Source organism: Nannospalax galili, unplaced genomic scaffold (genome assembly GCF_000622305.1).
Source record: "Nannospalax galili isolate Female #2095 unplaced genomic scaffold, S.galili_v1.0 scaffold641, whole genome shotgun sequence".
In the NCBI taxonomy this organism is placed as follows: Eukaryota; Metazoa; Chordata; class Mammalia; order Rodentia; family Spalacidae; genus Nannospalax; species Nannospalax galili.
The window spans coordinates 3652832-3667832 of record NW_008345311.1 but is presented as its reverse complement, the minus strand read 5'-3'; the positions used below and the strand labels follow the sequence as shown (position 1 = coordinate 3667832).

The 15001-nt window shown below is 38.1% G+C and overlaps 1 protein-coding gene across 5 annotated transcripts in view; it reads right to left on the bottom strand.

Annotated features, from left to right (window-relative positions):
* Positions 1–15001, bottom strand: part of Lhfpl1 (LHFPL tetraspan subfamily member 1) — a 72831-nt gene that overhangs the window by 30685 nt on the left and 27145 nt on the right. For 3 of the 5 annotated variants that reach the window (XR_003850873.1, XM_008841572.2, XM_029567593.1), the window contains exon 3: positions 6688–6786. The exons of the other annotated variants lie outside the window; for them this stretch is intronic. Coding sequence is in view for 2 of the 3 variants with exons in the window: in XM_008841572.2 (XP_008839794.1) it covers positions 6688–6786 (99 nt within the window). In the remaining variant the exon portion in view is untranslated. The remainder of the gene's footprint in view (positions 1–6687; positions 6787–15001) is intronic. 5 annotated transcript variants of the gene reach the window in all.

The window sequence follows — 15001 nt, the reverse complement described above, 5'->3', positions numbered from 1 at the left end:
AAAAAAAAAAAACAACCCTGGGACACTTTAAAAGTAGTCCTAAAAGGGAAATTTATAACTCTAAGTGCCTACATTAAAAAATTATAAAGAGCCCAAATCAGTGACCCGACACTGAAACTCAAGAAGCTGGAAAGGCAAGAACAAATGAAACAGAAACACAGAGAAGCGAAAAAATAACAAAAATCAAAGCAGAAGCTAATGAAATAGAAACAATGAAAACAATACAAAGAATCAATGAATCTAAGAGCTGGATCTTTGAAAAGCTAAACAAGATAGACAGACCCTAAGCCCAGTTAACCAAAAGAGAGAAAGAGCAAATGCAAATCAACAAAATCAGAGATGAAAGTGGAAACATTACAACAGACACCAAAAAGATCCAGAACATTATAAAGTTTAAACATTATATAGCTTTAAAAACTTATGTGCTACTAAAATTGAATATATAAAAGAAATGGATGGGTATCTAAAATCACAGGAGTCACCAAAACTGAACCAAGAAGTGATCAACAGCTTTAACAGACCCATAAAATATAAGGAGATTGAAAAAGTAATACAAAACCACCTGACTAAAAAAAGCCCAGGACCAGATGGATTTACTGTAGAAACCTACCAGACATTTAAAGAAACTCTATATCCAATACTAGTTAATTTACTCAAAAAGATAAAATCAGAAGGAGTACTTCCAAATTCCTTCTGTGAAGCCAGCATCACTTTAGTACCAAAACCAGGTAAAGAGACAACCAAAAAAAGAATACTATAGACCCATATCCTTAATGAACATAGATGCAAAATTCTCAACAAGATACTTGCAAACTGCATACAGACACACATCAAAAAGATCATCCACCATGGTCAAGTCGGCTTTATCCCAGAGATGCAGGGATGGTTCAATATATGTAAGTCAATAAACGTCATAAATCATGTAAATGGACTCAAAGACAAGAACCACATGGTCATCTCAATAGATGCAGAGAAGGCCTGTGACAAAATTTGGCATGCATTTATTTTCAAAGTCCTAGAGGAAATTGGACCTGATGGAACATACTTCAATATAATTGAAGCCATACACAACAAACCCACAACCAACATCATTCTAAATGGAGAAAACTGGAAGCATTCCCATTAAAATCGGCAACCATACCAGGCTGTCCACTATCTCCACTCCTCTTTAACATGGTGCTTGAAACTCTTGCAAGAGAATAAGACAAGAGAAGAAAATTAAAGGAGTAATAACTGGAAAAGAAGAGATCAAATTATCCCTTTTTGCAGATGATATATTATATCAAAGAGACACCAAAAATTCCAACAAAAAACTCCCAGAAATGATTAATGCTTTCAGTAAAGTGGCAGGTTACAAAATTAATCTACAAAAGTCAGTAGCCTTTCTATATACCAATAATAAGCAATCAGAGAAAGATTACATGGAAACACTGCCTTTCACAATAGCCTCCAAAAAAAAAAAATCTCAGAATAAACCTAACCAAAGACATTAAAGACCTCTACAATGAAAATTTTAAATCTTTAAAGAAAGAGATTGAGGAAGACACCAGAAGATGGAAGGTCCTCCCATGCTCTTGGACTGGAAGAATTAGTATTGTGAAAAAGACCATCCTACCAAAAGCCATTTACAGATTCAGTGCAATGCCAATCAAAATCTCCACAACATTCTTCTCACAATTGGAAAAAAAATCCTAAGATTTATATGGAAGCACAAAAAACCTTGGACAACCAAAGCAACCCTGAGCACTAAGAGCAATGCTGGGGGAATTACTATACTAGACTTTAAACTATATTATAGAGCTATAGTCATAAAAACAACATGGTACTGGCACAAAAATAAACCCATAGTTCACTGGAACAAAATTGAAGACCCACATATGATTACATGCAATTTTAGCCCCTCGATACTTGACAAAGAGGCCAAGAACATTCACTGGAGGAAAGAAAACATCCTCAACAAATGGTGCTGGTAAAATTGGATCTCCACCTGCAGAAAAATGAAACTAAACCCCCATCTTTCTCTTTGCACAAAAGTCAACTCTAAATGGATCAAAGACCTCAATGTGAAGCCTGAAACTCGGAAACTGTTAGTAGAAAACATTGGCAATAACCTACAAGATATAGGTACAGGAAAGGATTTTCTAAATCGGATATCAATTGCTCAGGAATCCAAGGTCAAGAATCAACAAATGGGACCTCATTAAACTAAAAGTCTTCTGTACATTCAAAGAGGCAACCAAGGAAGTGAAGAGAAAACCCAGAGATTGGGAGAAAATCTTCACACATCTGACAGAGGTTTAACATCCAGAATATATAAAGAACTCAAAAAACAAAGAATCAAGAAAGCAAATAACCCAATTAAAAGGATCTGATCAGAGAGTTCCCAAAAGGGTAAATAAAGATGGCTAAGAAACATCTTAAAAGGTGTTTAACATCATTTTTAATTAATGAAATCCAAATTAAAACCACTTTAAGATTTCATCTTACCCCAGTCAGACTGGCTAAGATCAAGACAACAAATGATACCAAGTGTTGTAGAGGATGTGGGGAAAGGGAAACCCTCATCCACTGCTTGTGGGATTATAAACTTGTTCAAACCCTATGGAAAGCAGTGTGGAGAACCCTTAAAGGACTAAAAACGAACTTACCATTTGACCCAGAAAAAACACTACTCCTTGGCATATACCCAGAGAACTCATCCTAGTGCAGAGACACTTGAACATCCATGTTTGTGGCTGTTCTTTTTACAATAGCTAAGAGATGGACACAACCTAAGTGTCCCTCAACTGACAAGTGGATAATGAAAATATGATCCATTTATACAATGGAGCTCTACTCAGCAGTAAAGAAAGACAAAATCATGAAATTTGCAGGGAAATGGATGGAACTAGAAACTGTTATACTAAGTGAAGTAACACAGACTCAGAAAAAGAAAAGATGTATGTTCTCCCTCATATGCGGATCCTAGCACCAAATTCTTATAAACAAATATCCTAGTCACCACTCATCAAATAAGCTCATTTTGTAGCAAAGACTAATACCAACTACCAGAATTGGTCACAGACAGACATTGTCTATGAATTGTCCAGGCCTAAGGGACACATCTGCAATGCAACCTCTATACCTAAGGCTCATGGAACATAGAACAAGGACAAAGAAGAGGACACTAATGAATCAGGTTTCAATAATGAAGCTCCCTCATGCAGTAGAGTGTCAGGAACAGAAAAGGTCACAAATGGCCAAAGTGTAGAGATCATGAGTCTGATAAATAATTGTCCTTGGACAGGACCCCTTTATTAAATGTCATCCACCCAATTCGCAGGGACTATCACCGAAGAGGGCATGGAAAGATTGTAAAAGCCAGGGAAGATGTGCATGGCCATATGGAAACAGACTTTTACATACTCCTGGGAACCTGCTCATATGTTTCTAAGGCATAGGTGTCAGCATACATAAATCCCATGCAAACTCGGGCAGACAGAAACGCAGCATAGAACTGGGATAGCAAACAGCAGACCCCAATCTTATCTAAAGGAATGTTGGCAACTGATTGCTGCTAGAAGAACTGATCCTCTTAAAACAAGGGACTCTAGATAGGATGAGTAGATGGACTTGCACTGGGCAACAGCTGGGGGCACTGACAACTCAGTGGACTGTAACAGGGATGACAGAGTATACAGGCTTCAGTGGGCGGGGGCTAAGGTAGAGTGCTGGTGGGGATGGGGGCATAAAGATGGCTAAGATTGTTTGAGATGTTCTGTATGAAATACAAAAAAAGTTTAAAGTTTAAAAATCACATTTTACTTGCATATAAATTTTTACATTCATTGTGTGTATTAAAATCATTTCTATACTGAAGTAAATATTACAACGTAAATTCTATATGAACAGTTGGCACACTGCATTATTTAGGGAGAAATAAGCAAATAACATCCATGTTCAGTACAAGTGCGATTTTTCTCAAATATTTTTTATTCATAGTTGGATGAACCCAATTATGCAAAATCTTTGGATCCTAACCTAAGCATATAAGGGACAACTATATTTTTAAACAGTCTGCTTTACTCAGATCTCTGGTGCCTTTGCCTCCATTGGAAAAAAAAAATCATACTTTCTGGACTGGAGAGATGGCTCAGTGGTTAAGAGCTGCTCTTAGGAGCTGTCCTCTTCCAGAGGACCTGGGTTCAGTTCCCAGTACCAAAATAGCAGCTAAGAACTGTCCATAGCTCTTGTTCCAAGGGATCCAACACCCTCTCCTGGCCTCTGTGGGCTTTATACAACATGGGTGCACCTACATACATACAGGTAAAACACTCATAAATATAAAAGAAAAATAAATTTAAAAAAAAGAAAAAAGAAAAAATTACACGTTATTAGCCAGGCCTTCCCTTATCTTAGCTCCCCTAATTTAAATAAGATATTCCTCTATCGTTCTGTATGAAAACATGCTAAATTTGCCAAGCAGTGTAAAAAATGTTAATCTTTCATTACAATTGGTACCCTGACCTCTTTGTTCAGTGAAAACATATGAAGGATTTTTCTTTTTCTCAGAACAATATTAGTAGATAGAACCAACCTCATAGAGTTGTTTGGAGAATAAAATATGACAGTGAATATGAAGTTCCTAACAAGATCACCATTTTGGGTGTGTACACATTTAAGATCTACAAATTCCAGTTAATAGTCACCACCAATAGAGAGGCGGGGAGATGTAATTATGGCAGGATATGCAAAAACATTCCATTATATCTTAAGTATTTTACTTATTGTTATTTAGTATGTAAATTCATGGGTTTTATGGTGACATTTTCATGCACCATTCACCATTATACTTTGTGCTTAATAGCTTCATCTACTGCCTTCCTCCCACCCCTTCCATATCTTGCTCTGCCTCTTCTTCCCCACCAAGTACAACTTCCTTTTGCTTTCATTTTACAAATATTCCATTATCATATTCTCCTCCTCCCTCTATTTATAGCTTTTCCTTTCCTCTCAAAGTCCTCTACATAATTTTACAGCCTGCATACCCAGATTTGTGGATCCATATATTTAAATCTAATTTTGGTGTATGGGAGAAAGCATGTCATGTATATCTTTCTGAGTCTAGATTACTTTGCTCCACATAATGATCTCCAATTCAATGCATTTTCTTGAATGTCATAGTTTTGCTTTCTAATGGCTGAAAATTTCATTGTGTTCATATGCCATATTTTCTTTTTTCCATTTTTTTCTGCCTCTTCATTTTATAGTTTATTTTCTTTGTTTATATATTGATGGACATGTAGGCTGGTTCTATTTCCTGTTTACTGTGAATAGTGATGCAATAAACATATGTGCTAGTATGTCTGTGGTATACTGACTTGGAATCCTTCAGGAATGGAATAGCTACATCATATAGTAGGCCTGTTTTCAATGTTTTGAGGAACAACAATTCTGATTTCTATAATGAGTCTATCGGTTTACCTTCATATCAGTAGAATATAAAGGTTCTTCTTTGTTGATCATTTTTACGTCTTCCTTTGAAAACAGTCTTTTCAATTAATTAGCCCATTTATTCATTGGATGAGTTTTTTCATTGTTTTCTAATTTTGAGTTCTTTGCATATTCTAGATACTAACTTTGCTTGATGGAGAGTTAGCTAGATTTCCTTCCATTTTTAGGCTATCTCTTTAACTCTCATGATCATTTCCTTTGTATGGAGAAGCACTGTAATTCATAAAATCCCATTTATCAGGACTGGAATTATTTCTTGTGATATTGTAACTCTTTTCAGAAAGTCCTTGCCTTAATATATACCTTGAAATGTTTCACATTTTCTTCTTCAGAATTTAAATCTTTTTTTCTTAAGCAGGATTTCAAGTTCAAGCTCTGAGACTCTACCAGGTGAATTAACTAGTTACTTAATCAACAGTAGGTAGTGTTTATTCTTTATAGGTTTCAAAATATTTGAAGTACTCTTCAATAAATACATATTTAAAGTGATAAACATGATTTCTGTATGTAGTTACTTAATAAATCATAGGAATTAGTATTGTATAGTGATCATAATATCAAAGCAGTGACTCATAGTTCATCTAGGAGGCACTTGGGCTTGGTTTGAATCCTTATTCTACTAATTACAAGCCCTATGACCACGTACCAGTTAGTAACCACCTTCACAAGAAGGTATTCTTTCAATTTTTCCTCTTTCGTGCCATCCAAAGTTGTATCATGGAGTATAGTAAATGCTCAAAATCATCTTAGTTATCATTAACATGAAATGTATTCTCTTTCAATCCATGCACAAGAATGAAAACAAGAAGAACATATGAAAGTGGAGAATAAGTCTTTTATTTTCTGCTCCATCCCTTTATATTTATCTTCAAGTGGATGAGGAAAGTAGCACATACCAAAAATTTGCCACCTTGCCTGGCTCCAAGTACTTTAAAACCCTCTATAACTTCCCTACACTGGTCAAAAGGACCTGTGTAAAAATGTATAGATAATGAGAAAATTAGTATTTTACAGTCAACCCTTGTTAGTATAAAACACCAGATAAAGTCCAGCCAAACCAACCACATTCAACAAGATAACAGCATGACTATTTCAGGCAGGTGCTACTAATCAACAGAAGGCCCTCCAAGATGTATACTTTTAAAAACAGTTTTCCCAAAAGCCATCACTGCTATTCTGCACATACCACCTTACCTAACTGAAATTGATTGGAGACATTCCCACATGTTTGCATTACTTCTGGGCTATTCCATCCTAAAGGATATAATGCACAGCCTGAGCTTATCAGCAGTCCTGGAAAAAAAAGCATACACAACAGGTAGAATAATGAAGCAGTTTTTGTGTCACCCCAACATCTTCCCTGGATTAAATTGTGCCTTCTCCACTAGGAACTGACTCTTCCCCCTTTTACTCTAAAAGACTACATTTCTATCCTACCATCACTTCCACAGGATTACTTTTTCATATCAAAGGTAGTTAAGTTAAATAGACAGTGAAGTGGACAACTTATAAAGACAGAAAAGTATTGGAAGTTGAGATAGGATAGTATGGATTTTACAGGCAATTTTTATTTTCTTTCTTTTTGGGACAAGATCTCACTATGAGGCTGGGGCTGACCTATTGGCACTGAATTTATCATCCTCCTGCTCTGGCCTCCCAAGTACTAAGATTGTTGGTGTGCTGTTCCATTCCCAGACAGCCAAACTATTTTACATAATAATTTACAATGCTAATTTAGTTTTTCCAAATTCTTATAAATTTGCTTTACAGTGAATAACAATTTAAAAAAAAACACTATTTCCTAAGACCAACTTTTTCTAAATAGCAAGAGGGCCCCTACTAACTGGAAGTAGGTCATGAATTTTGAAACTTGGAGTCAGCTACTAAGCAGGTCCACAAACTGTGTACATGTTGAGGAGATATTTCCTGGTAAGCAGGGTACTACCCACCCACTTCTTCAAAGTACCATTTCAGGCACAAACCAAGCATCTCCATTCTTTGGCTTCTGTTTCCCCTGTGATAATTAACCTTGACTGTTTACTTCATGGGATTTAAAACTTCCTCAGAAGAGATACATCTGATCATGTCTGTGAAGTCTTTTCCAGGGAAACTTAGATGGGAAGGCCTATGCTGAATACAGAACTCATCATTTCATGGTCTGTGGAACTAGCCTGAATCACTCTGCATCCTGACTGCAGACACAGCATGATCAGGTACCTAACACTCCTGCCACAACAGTGAGGAATATTCCCATTGCCACAGCTTCAAACTAAGCCAAAATAAGTTCTTCCTTAAGTTGCCTTTGTGAGTTATTTCATCACAGAAACAGGAAAAGGAACTAATTATAATCTCTTTCCCTTATCTCCCTTTGGTTTAGGCCATTTGGTCATTAGAGGGAAGCTCTATGGGACCTTAGTTGTAACCTCATTCTTTAAACCAGAGGTATAAATCTGGGTCTGTCACCAGTGCTTTGTGAGAACGCCTGCCACATATTTTATAATCTCTTACCCTAGCAGGCCATTAGCCACAGTGATTTGGAACACACATTGACATCTAACACAAATGTGGCCAAATTCATTGGATAGCCTGGCATAAAAAGACAAGTGGGACCATATACTTCTGAAAATTTTAATTTAGAAAGATAGTGTGGCATAGTTATTCATGATAGTAATACAGGTCCTTTGGGAGCCTGAGACAGAAATATCATATATCAATGTCACCCTGAACTATGTAGCATACATCTCAGGGAGATTCCACATCAAAATAAAAAGAAAATAAAAACAGGAAAGAAGAAAACACAGAGATTCTGAGATAACTACCATATAATGCAGATATTGTAAAAAAAAAAAAAACTATGACAAAGAGATAAAATCAAGTCTCTATGAAGCTGAAGCCACATTTTATGATCTAAATTTGTAAGTGGCCATTATTTTTCAATAAATTAAGAGATATGATTGGTAGAGCTAGTGGCTAGTATGAAAAAGTGGCATGAACCAGATATATCATAAGACAAACACCTTACTGCCTATTAAAAGACATTTAATCTACCTATTAAATTATTTAACCTGCCTATTAAAAGACAGAAAACAACAATCAGTTCTTGATAGGTATACAGTCCCATTTTCCTAATCTTCTGATCCGCCCTCTTTCCACTAAAAGAACTCAAGCCAGTCTCCACTATTTGAAAACAAAACAGCTTTACTTTAGGAATATTATACTTCCTCACCCCACCAAAGGACATGGAAGGATTCCTACCATAAATGTGGCTACAGGGAGCCACATGTAAAACACCACACATGTAAAACACCACAGGAAGTAACTGACTGATAAGTGGTGAATGAATGGCATACTTGTAGGTTCCAAAGTTCTGGAGTCAACTTCACAGTGAAAAAAGGCTATCCTAATGAGATTATGTTTTTTCACCTCTCTTTCTTCAATTAGAGAGATCCTATAGACATCCTAAGAAGCTTATAAAGCCCACTTTGAGTAAAAAATATCTCAAAATGAGGATCTAAGCTTGTCTGCCACATGACAATCAGGTTTCCACAGTTTTCAGTGTAGCCATAGGAGACAGGAAGGATTCTTAACAAATAGACAAAGGGTTTAGGAAGTGACTTACTGAGTGAGAAAAGCTGTAGAAACTAAAGAAAGACCCACTTAAAGCTTGAATCTTCCTTCATTGGAAAGCTTGTTAGAAAGCATTCTTACCTGTCTTGTAGCCTTCCAGAAATTATATTGGTCACTCAGAGACATTTCTAGACATTTGAATTTGTCCAGTGGCAATAGAAAAATATCTTTTCTTTTCACGTGAGATAAACTGAAATGCTATGAGGTCATATCCCAGAATACACACAATAACTTAAGACAATAGTGGAAATGAAATTAAGCTCTTCATTATTGCTGTTGGTAGAGTGAATAAACACTGAGCAGCTGGGTGTGATGCTTCGTTCCTGTAATCTTAACATTTTGGAGTCTGAGACAGTAGGATTGCATTGAGTGTAAGCCTAAGTCTAGGCTCCATAGGAAGTTCCAGACCAACCTGGATTACAGTATAAGATACTACCTCAAAGAAACAGAAAGAAAGAAAGAAAGAAAGAAAGAAAGAAAGAAAGAAAGAAAGAAAGAAAGAATGAATGAAAGAGAGAGAGAAAGAAAGGAGGGAAGGAAGGAAGGAAGGAAGGAAGGAAGGAAGAGAGGAAGGAAGGAAGGAAGAAAGGAAGGAAGGAAAGAAAGAAGGAAGGAAGATTGAGTTTTCCCTATCTCTGCAAGGGAATTGTTTTCTAAAGGAAGTTCCTCAAAATGGTTTGGAGATAATTCTAGATATCTGGTAGAGTTGTAGAATCTAACAGAGGAACGGTCACAGGCAAGGTGTTTCTAATGAGGAAAATCATCAATGCTTAGAAAGTCTCTATTATTCTAGAGACCGTTGTTCAGGATTGTCTGCCTTTGGGAAGCTCTTTCAAGAATTAGAAATCTTGCAAGACATCTGGACATATATGAAAACACTATGTCTTGAGAAAAGTTTCTGAACTCAACCTAGACATATATTCAAATTCCATCTCTGTCATCTAGAAGTTATGTGACTTCAGACAAGCTATTTGATCTCCTGTGCCTCAATTACCTCATTTCTTTAAGACAGGGTCTTCCTGTAGTCCCCGATGGCCTGGGTCTCACTGTATACACCAACGTGGCCTAGAACTCACAAAGACCTGCCTATCTGCCTCCTGAGTGCTGGGATTAAAGGCATGTACCACCACGCCCAGCTACCTCAGGTTTTTAAATGGAAAAAATAATATACAGATGTTGCAACAGCCAATGAGAATACACACTTAAAGTACTGGACCAACATTTGTTATTATTAAACAACTGTTATTCCCTGTGGCTCTTTTCCCAGTTTATGACCATATTCCTAGGCTAATTACTTCTTCACTTTGTCTTCATAACAAGCAACTGAAAAGTCAAAAGTTGAAGAGGACTTCATTCAAAAGCTGCCTAATTAAAGTCGTAGTTACCTTGTAAACTTGCAGAGGTAATTAAGAGAGAACAGGAGTGTCTGTGAACCCTGAGCCCTGCTACAATGCATATACCATCATGCTCTGCCCAACCTACTCTCCCCATGCCCATCCCTGATCCTGCCTTTTACATGGTGAGTGTAATAGACTGTGAACATATTCATGTGCTCTTGGTTCCATTACGTTTGATCCCAGCTAGATAAATTGATCCCTGGGGACACTGCATGCTCTCTCTCAAAGCTGTCTGCTAGCTTTGAAAACTTTGATATGCATGTTTCAATTGAAAGTACAAAGAAGTCAGGATACTAATAAACAGCCATTGGATGAAGGCTTCCTTGAACGGGAGGTAGAATGCAGTGATATAAAGGGGAATAATAGAGTATGACAGATTAAATGGTGTAGGTAATGAGAGGGCATGGCAGAAGAGGGAGCACAGTGGAGAGTTAACTAACCATAAAGGTATTTAAAGAAAGCCTTATGTAAACCTACCAATATAGAAGCATCTTAAAGCATATGCATATACATTATAAAAAGAGATTAAAAGGAGTTATGACAAGGGGACATTTCCCCTACTAGACACCATAAGCTAGCAATGTAAAAGCCCAATGCCAAGAACAGACTCCATGTTTTGAAGCTGTTGACCAGCAGTCTTGTAGACCTGTAAACAATACTGACTATTGCCCCTGCACTTAGTTGCCCAACAGAATTTCATGATAATACTCTATTGCTGAAGATACTACATACACAAGCTATAGAACAAACAAGAAGAAATCAAGGTTGTGCTGACTTCAAAGTTTCATCACTATTGATGGGGTCTCATGGTGCTGGAAGGTGCAATGCATGTAACCTGAAGAGAAAACTAATCAGCTGTGATTCCTGTGAATTACAACAACTGGCCTGGCAAGATATGTCTACTAGTGCAGAAGTGGTATGAATATTATGGGAGCATCCAACCACTTTCTAATTTGATTTAAGGTCTACTTCATAGGATGGAGCTCATACCTGACATATGATATCAGGCCTAGGACTCTGAGGTCAGGCAGGTCACAGGCCATAAGAAAGCTTAATACTATTATTGTGCTAAATAGATATAGTATTAAACTGACTCCTAATAAGTTATTCTTACACCCATACATTAATGCATCTCTCAATTCTCAGCTGTGAAGATTCCTTATACAGCAGATGGTGATTAAAACAGAGAACCACAACTACTCAACATGCAAACAATAAGAGGCTGCAGGCTATTTATCCCTGAATAGGACACTTGTATCAAACGTATGCCTCCAAAGGCTCAGGGATCATTTCAGAATAGGTGACAGAAAGATTATAGGAGCCATAGATGGTAGATGACCCACAAAAAATGTTTCCCAGACATCTGGCTAGTTACTCATATAAATTCATAGCAATGGTGACAGAATGCACAGGTTCCACATCAGCTCAATTAAGAAAAAAAAAATCTTAGCATAGTTGTGGGGAAGTAGGTAAGAAACACTGCACAGTACCCGAGGAAGTATTGGCAACTGATGGCTGCTGGAAAGGGGGAGAGTCTTTTTTCATTAAAAATGAGGTTCTGACCAGGCCCCAGGGGATGAACCCACATTTAAGGGCATTTGGGGAGACAAATTTGACTCTACAGGCTTTAAAGTTATAGATATTATAGATATAGATGGGTATAGATGTAGATATAGATATGAAAGCACATGAAATTAGATAGAAGGCAGTAATGTTGGGAGTATAGGTAGGTAAGGGGATCTAAATGTGACAAAAATATACTACATGCCCAGATGAATTCACAGCAGAATTTTGCTAGACTATCAAAGCAGGTCTATAACCAATAATATGCAAATTGTTCAAAAAGATAGAAATAGAGGAAGAACTCCCAAACTCCCACTCTGATGTCAGTATTATTCTAATACCAAAAGCAGGTAAAGACACAGCAAACAAAGAAAGCTATATAGGCCCATATCCCTAATGAACATAGATGCAATGATTCTTGGCAAAATACTTACAAATTGCACATATACACATCATCAAGCTCATCCAACATGATCAAGTAGGCTTTATTTCTGTAATGCTGAGATAGTTCAAAATACATAAGTCAAAAAATGTCATAAATCACATAAATGGAATTAAAACCAAAATTCACATGATCCTCTCAATAGTTTCAGAAAAGGCCTTTGAAAACAATCCAACATGCATTTATGATAAAAGTCCTAGAGGGAAATGCCATATATACATATACGGGGGTCTCTCCCTCTCTTCGCGGGTCGTTGGCCACTGGTCCACGAGGGCAGGGAGAGCAGAAGCGGTGAACAGGGTCAGGACGGCCAGTGAGCACTGACGGAAGAAAGCCCTTCCGGGGAGGCTGGTCCCAGGCTCAGTGAAACAGCAGTGATACAGCTCCAGACACAGTGAAACAGCTCCGTTTATTCAGTGGGAGAACTAGAGAAATTATAGTGTGGAGGCAGTAGCCAAATCCTCAGCTGATAGTTGCTCATAGTATGCTTTTTTTTTACATGTGGCAGTGGGCTCCTATCTTCCAGACTATCAGGCAATGCCTGATTATCATATAGAAAAATCCTGGGGGTAGTTTTTACTCCAGGTAACTATGCCAAAGGTCATGTTTTTAGATAAGGTCAGGCATCCGTGCTTGGTGGCACTTTCCAGGTGAGCCAGGAAGAGAGCAGGAGGCCCCTTACTGAAAAGGGGAGTCCTTCCATTTGGCACCGAGCCCCTCAGGGCTATTCGGACATGGAGAACTACAACCCTAACAGCAGGGTTTCCCAAAATCTCCCCCTGTTTGATTTAAAATGGAGAAGTGTCATCACAAGCCTTAAGAGCCAACTCATCTATCTCGGGAGAATCCAAAGTTTGATAATTGACCATGACATGTTTGGTAGTAATTTTAGCAATGGTAGTACTTTGTTGGAAAAGAAATTGTATGAAACAGGGAGCAAGCATCAAAATGACACACAACATGACCAGGGGGCCAACAAGTAGGAGCCATGAAAACAAGGGATTACTAAACCAACCTAATTGTTCGGTGGTTTGAAATCTTGAAAATAGATCATTATGAAGTTTTTTGAGAGTGTTAACATTGGTTTCAACATTTGATTCATTTAAAAAAAAAACAGCATTCCTATCCCAATACCACACATGTCCCCCCATGTTTAGCAGTTATTAAGTCCAGTGCTCTTCTGTTTTGGAGCATAACCCTGGCAAAAGAGTTCATTTGTCATTGGAGAGATTCGAGGCTGTCAGTCGTGGATGCCATTGCCTGGTCCAGCTTGTCTCAAAAGTCTCCTGCCAGGTGCTGGGTTTGTACAATAGCAGCAGTCGCAGCGCCTCCAGCACCCAGGGAGAGGGCAAGTCCGAGCCCTACTAGCAAAGGGATGAAGATTTCTCTCCGCTGGCGGCTGTGAAGGAGGAGGGCGGCTTTCTCTTTCTCGAGTAGGTACACCTGGGGTGTAATCATTACCGGTGTACAAAAGGTGGACAAAGAGGAATTAACACAGTATTGGGCTTTTCCTTTGTACCATAGGAAAAGAGGAGGGGCGAAACATGCTATCCTGGAGAGAGCAGTGTTAGTGAGGCATTTGTAATGAGTAGGCTTACTCTTGCTGGAAATGCAAATTGGATAGTTAGCCAGTTGTTCGAATAAGGGAATATCCATTAGATGAGAGTCAGTGAAATCTTTTTTTGTTTCTGGGTACAAAAGGGTGGTATTAACTGGTACTGCTGTCAGTAAAGGTCTATTGCTGGATGCACAAAAGAAACAGAGGCATTAGGGTGGGTGGTGAAGGGAAGAAAGTTAGCAACATATTGAATGTATTGGCTCAAAGACATAGTTGATCTTATCTGGTCCTCTGTTTGTTTTTCCTGTAGAATAATATTATGATGAGTTAGCACAGACTTAGCTGCAGGTACAAGCTGTCAAGAGATATGAAAGTCAGCTGTAGGGTACCTAGCAAATGCATCTGAGTAGAACTTTCCTATTACTCCAATATGCCAGCGATCATCCCATGGATCTGATTTTTTTCTTGAAATATTTCTCTGACATAAAATCTCCAAAACATGGTATTAGGGAGAGTGGGGGCTGGCTGAAGCATTGCTGTTAAGCAGGGTAAAAACGGCTATGAGGATGACAGAGAAAGAAGCTTGGGGGGGGCATCTGTGGCGAGCAGTCTCCACTAGATCATGGATCTCTTTCCACGTGATCCGGTGTGGCTTTGGGTGCCGTTTCTGCCTCTTTCTTTTATTTGTCTCTGACAGGGTCTAATGTTCATTTTTTAGTCCCTGGCATGCTTGTCTGTGCTCAGGGGTCATCCCTTTCCAGACAGCCTTGTTTAAAAGCATTGTTTTGGCTGTAAGATCTGTTATTTTTCTATCTAAACTGGCCTGCACTCTTAGTATAAAGTCTGGGAGGGTTTCAGTTGGTTTTTGTTTTAAGAAGGTTAATGAAGAGGTCTCTCCAGGCCCGGTGAACAAGGGGGTTA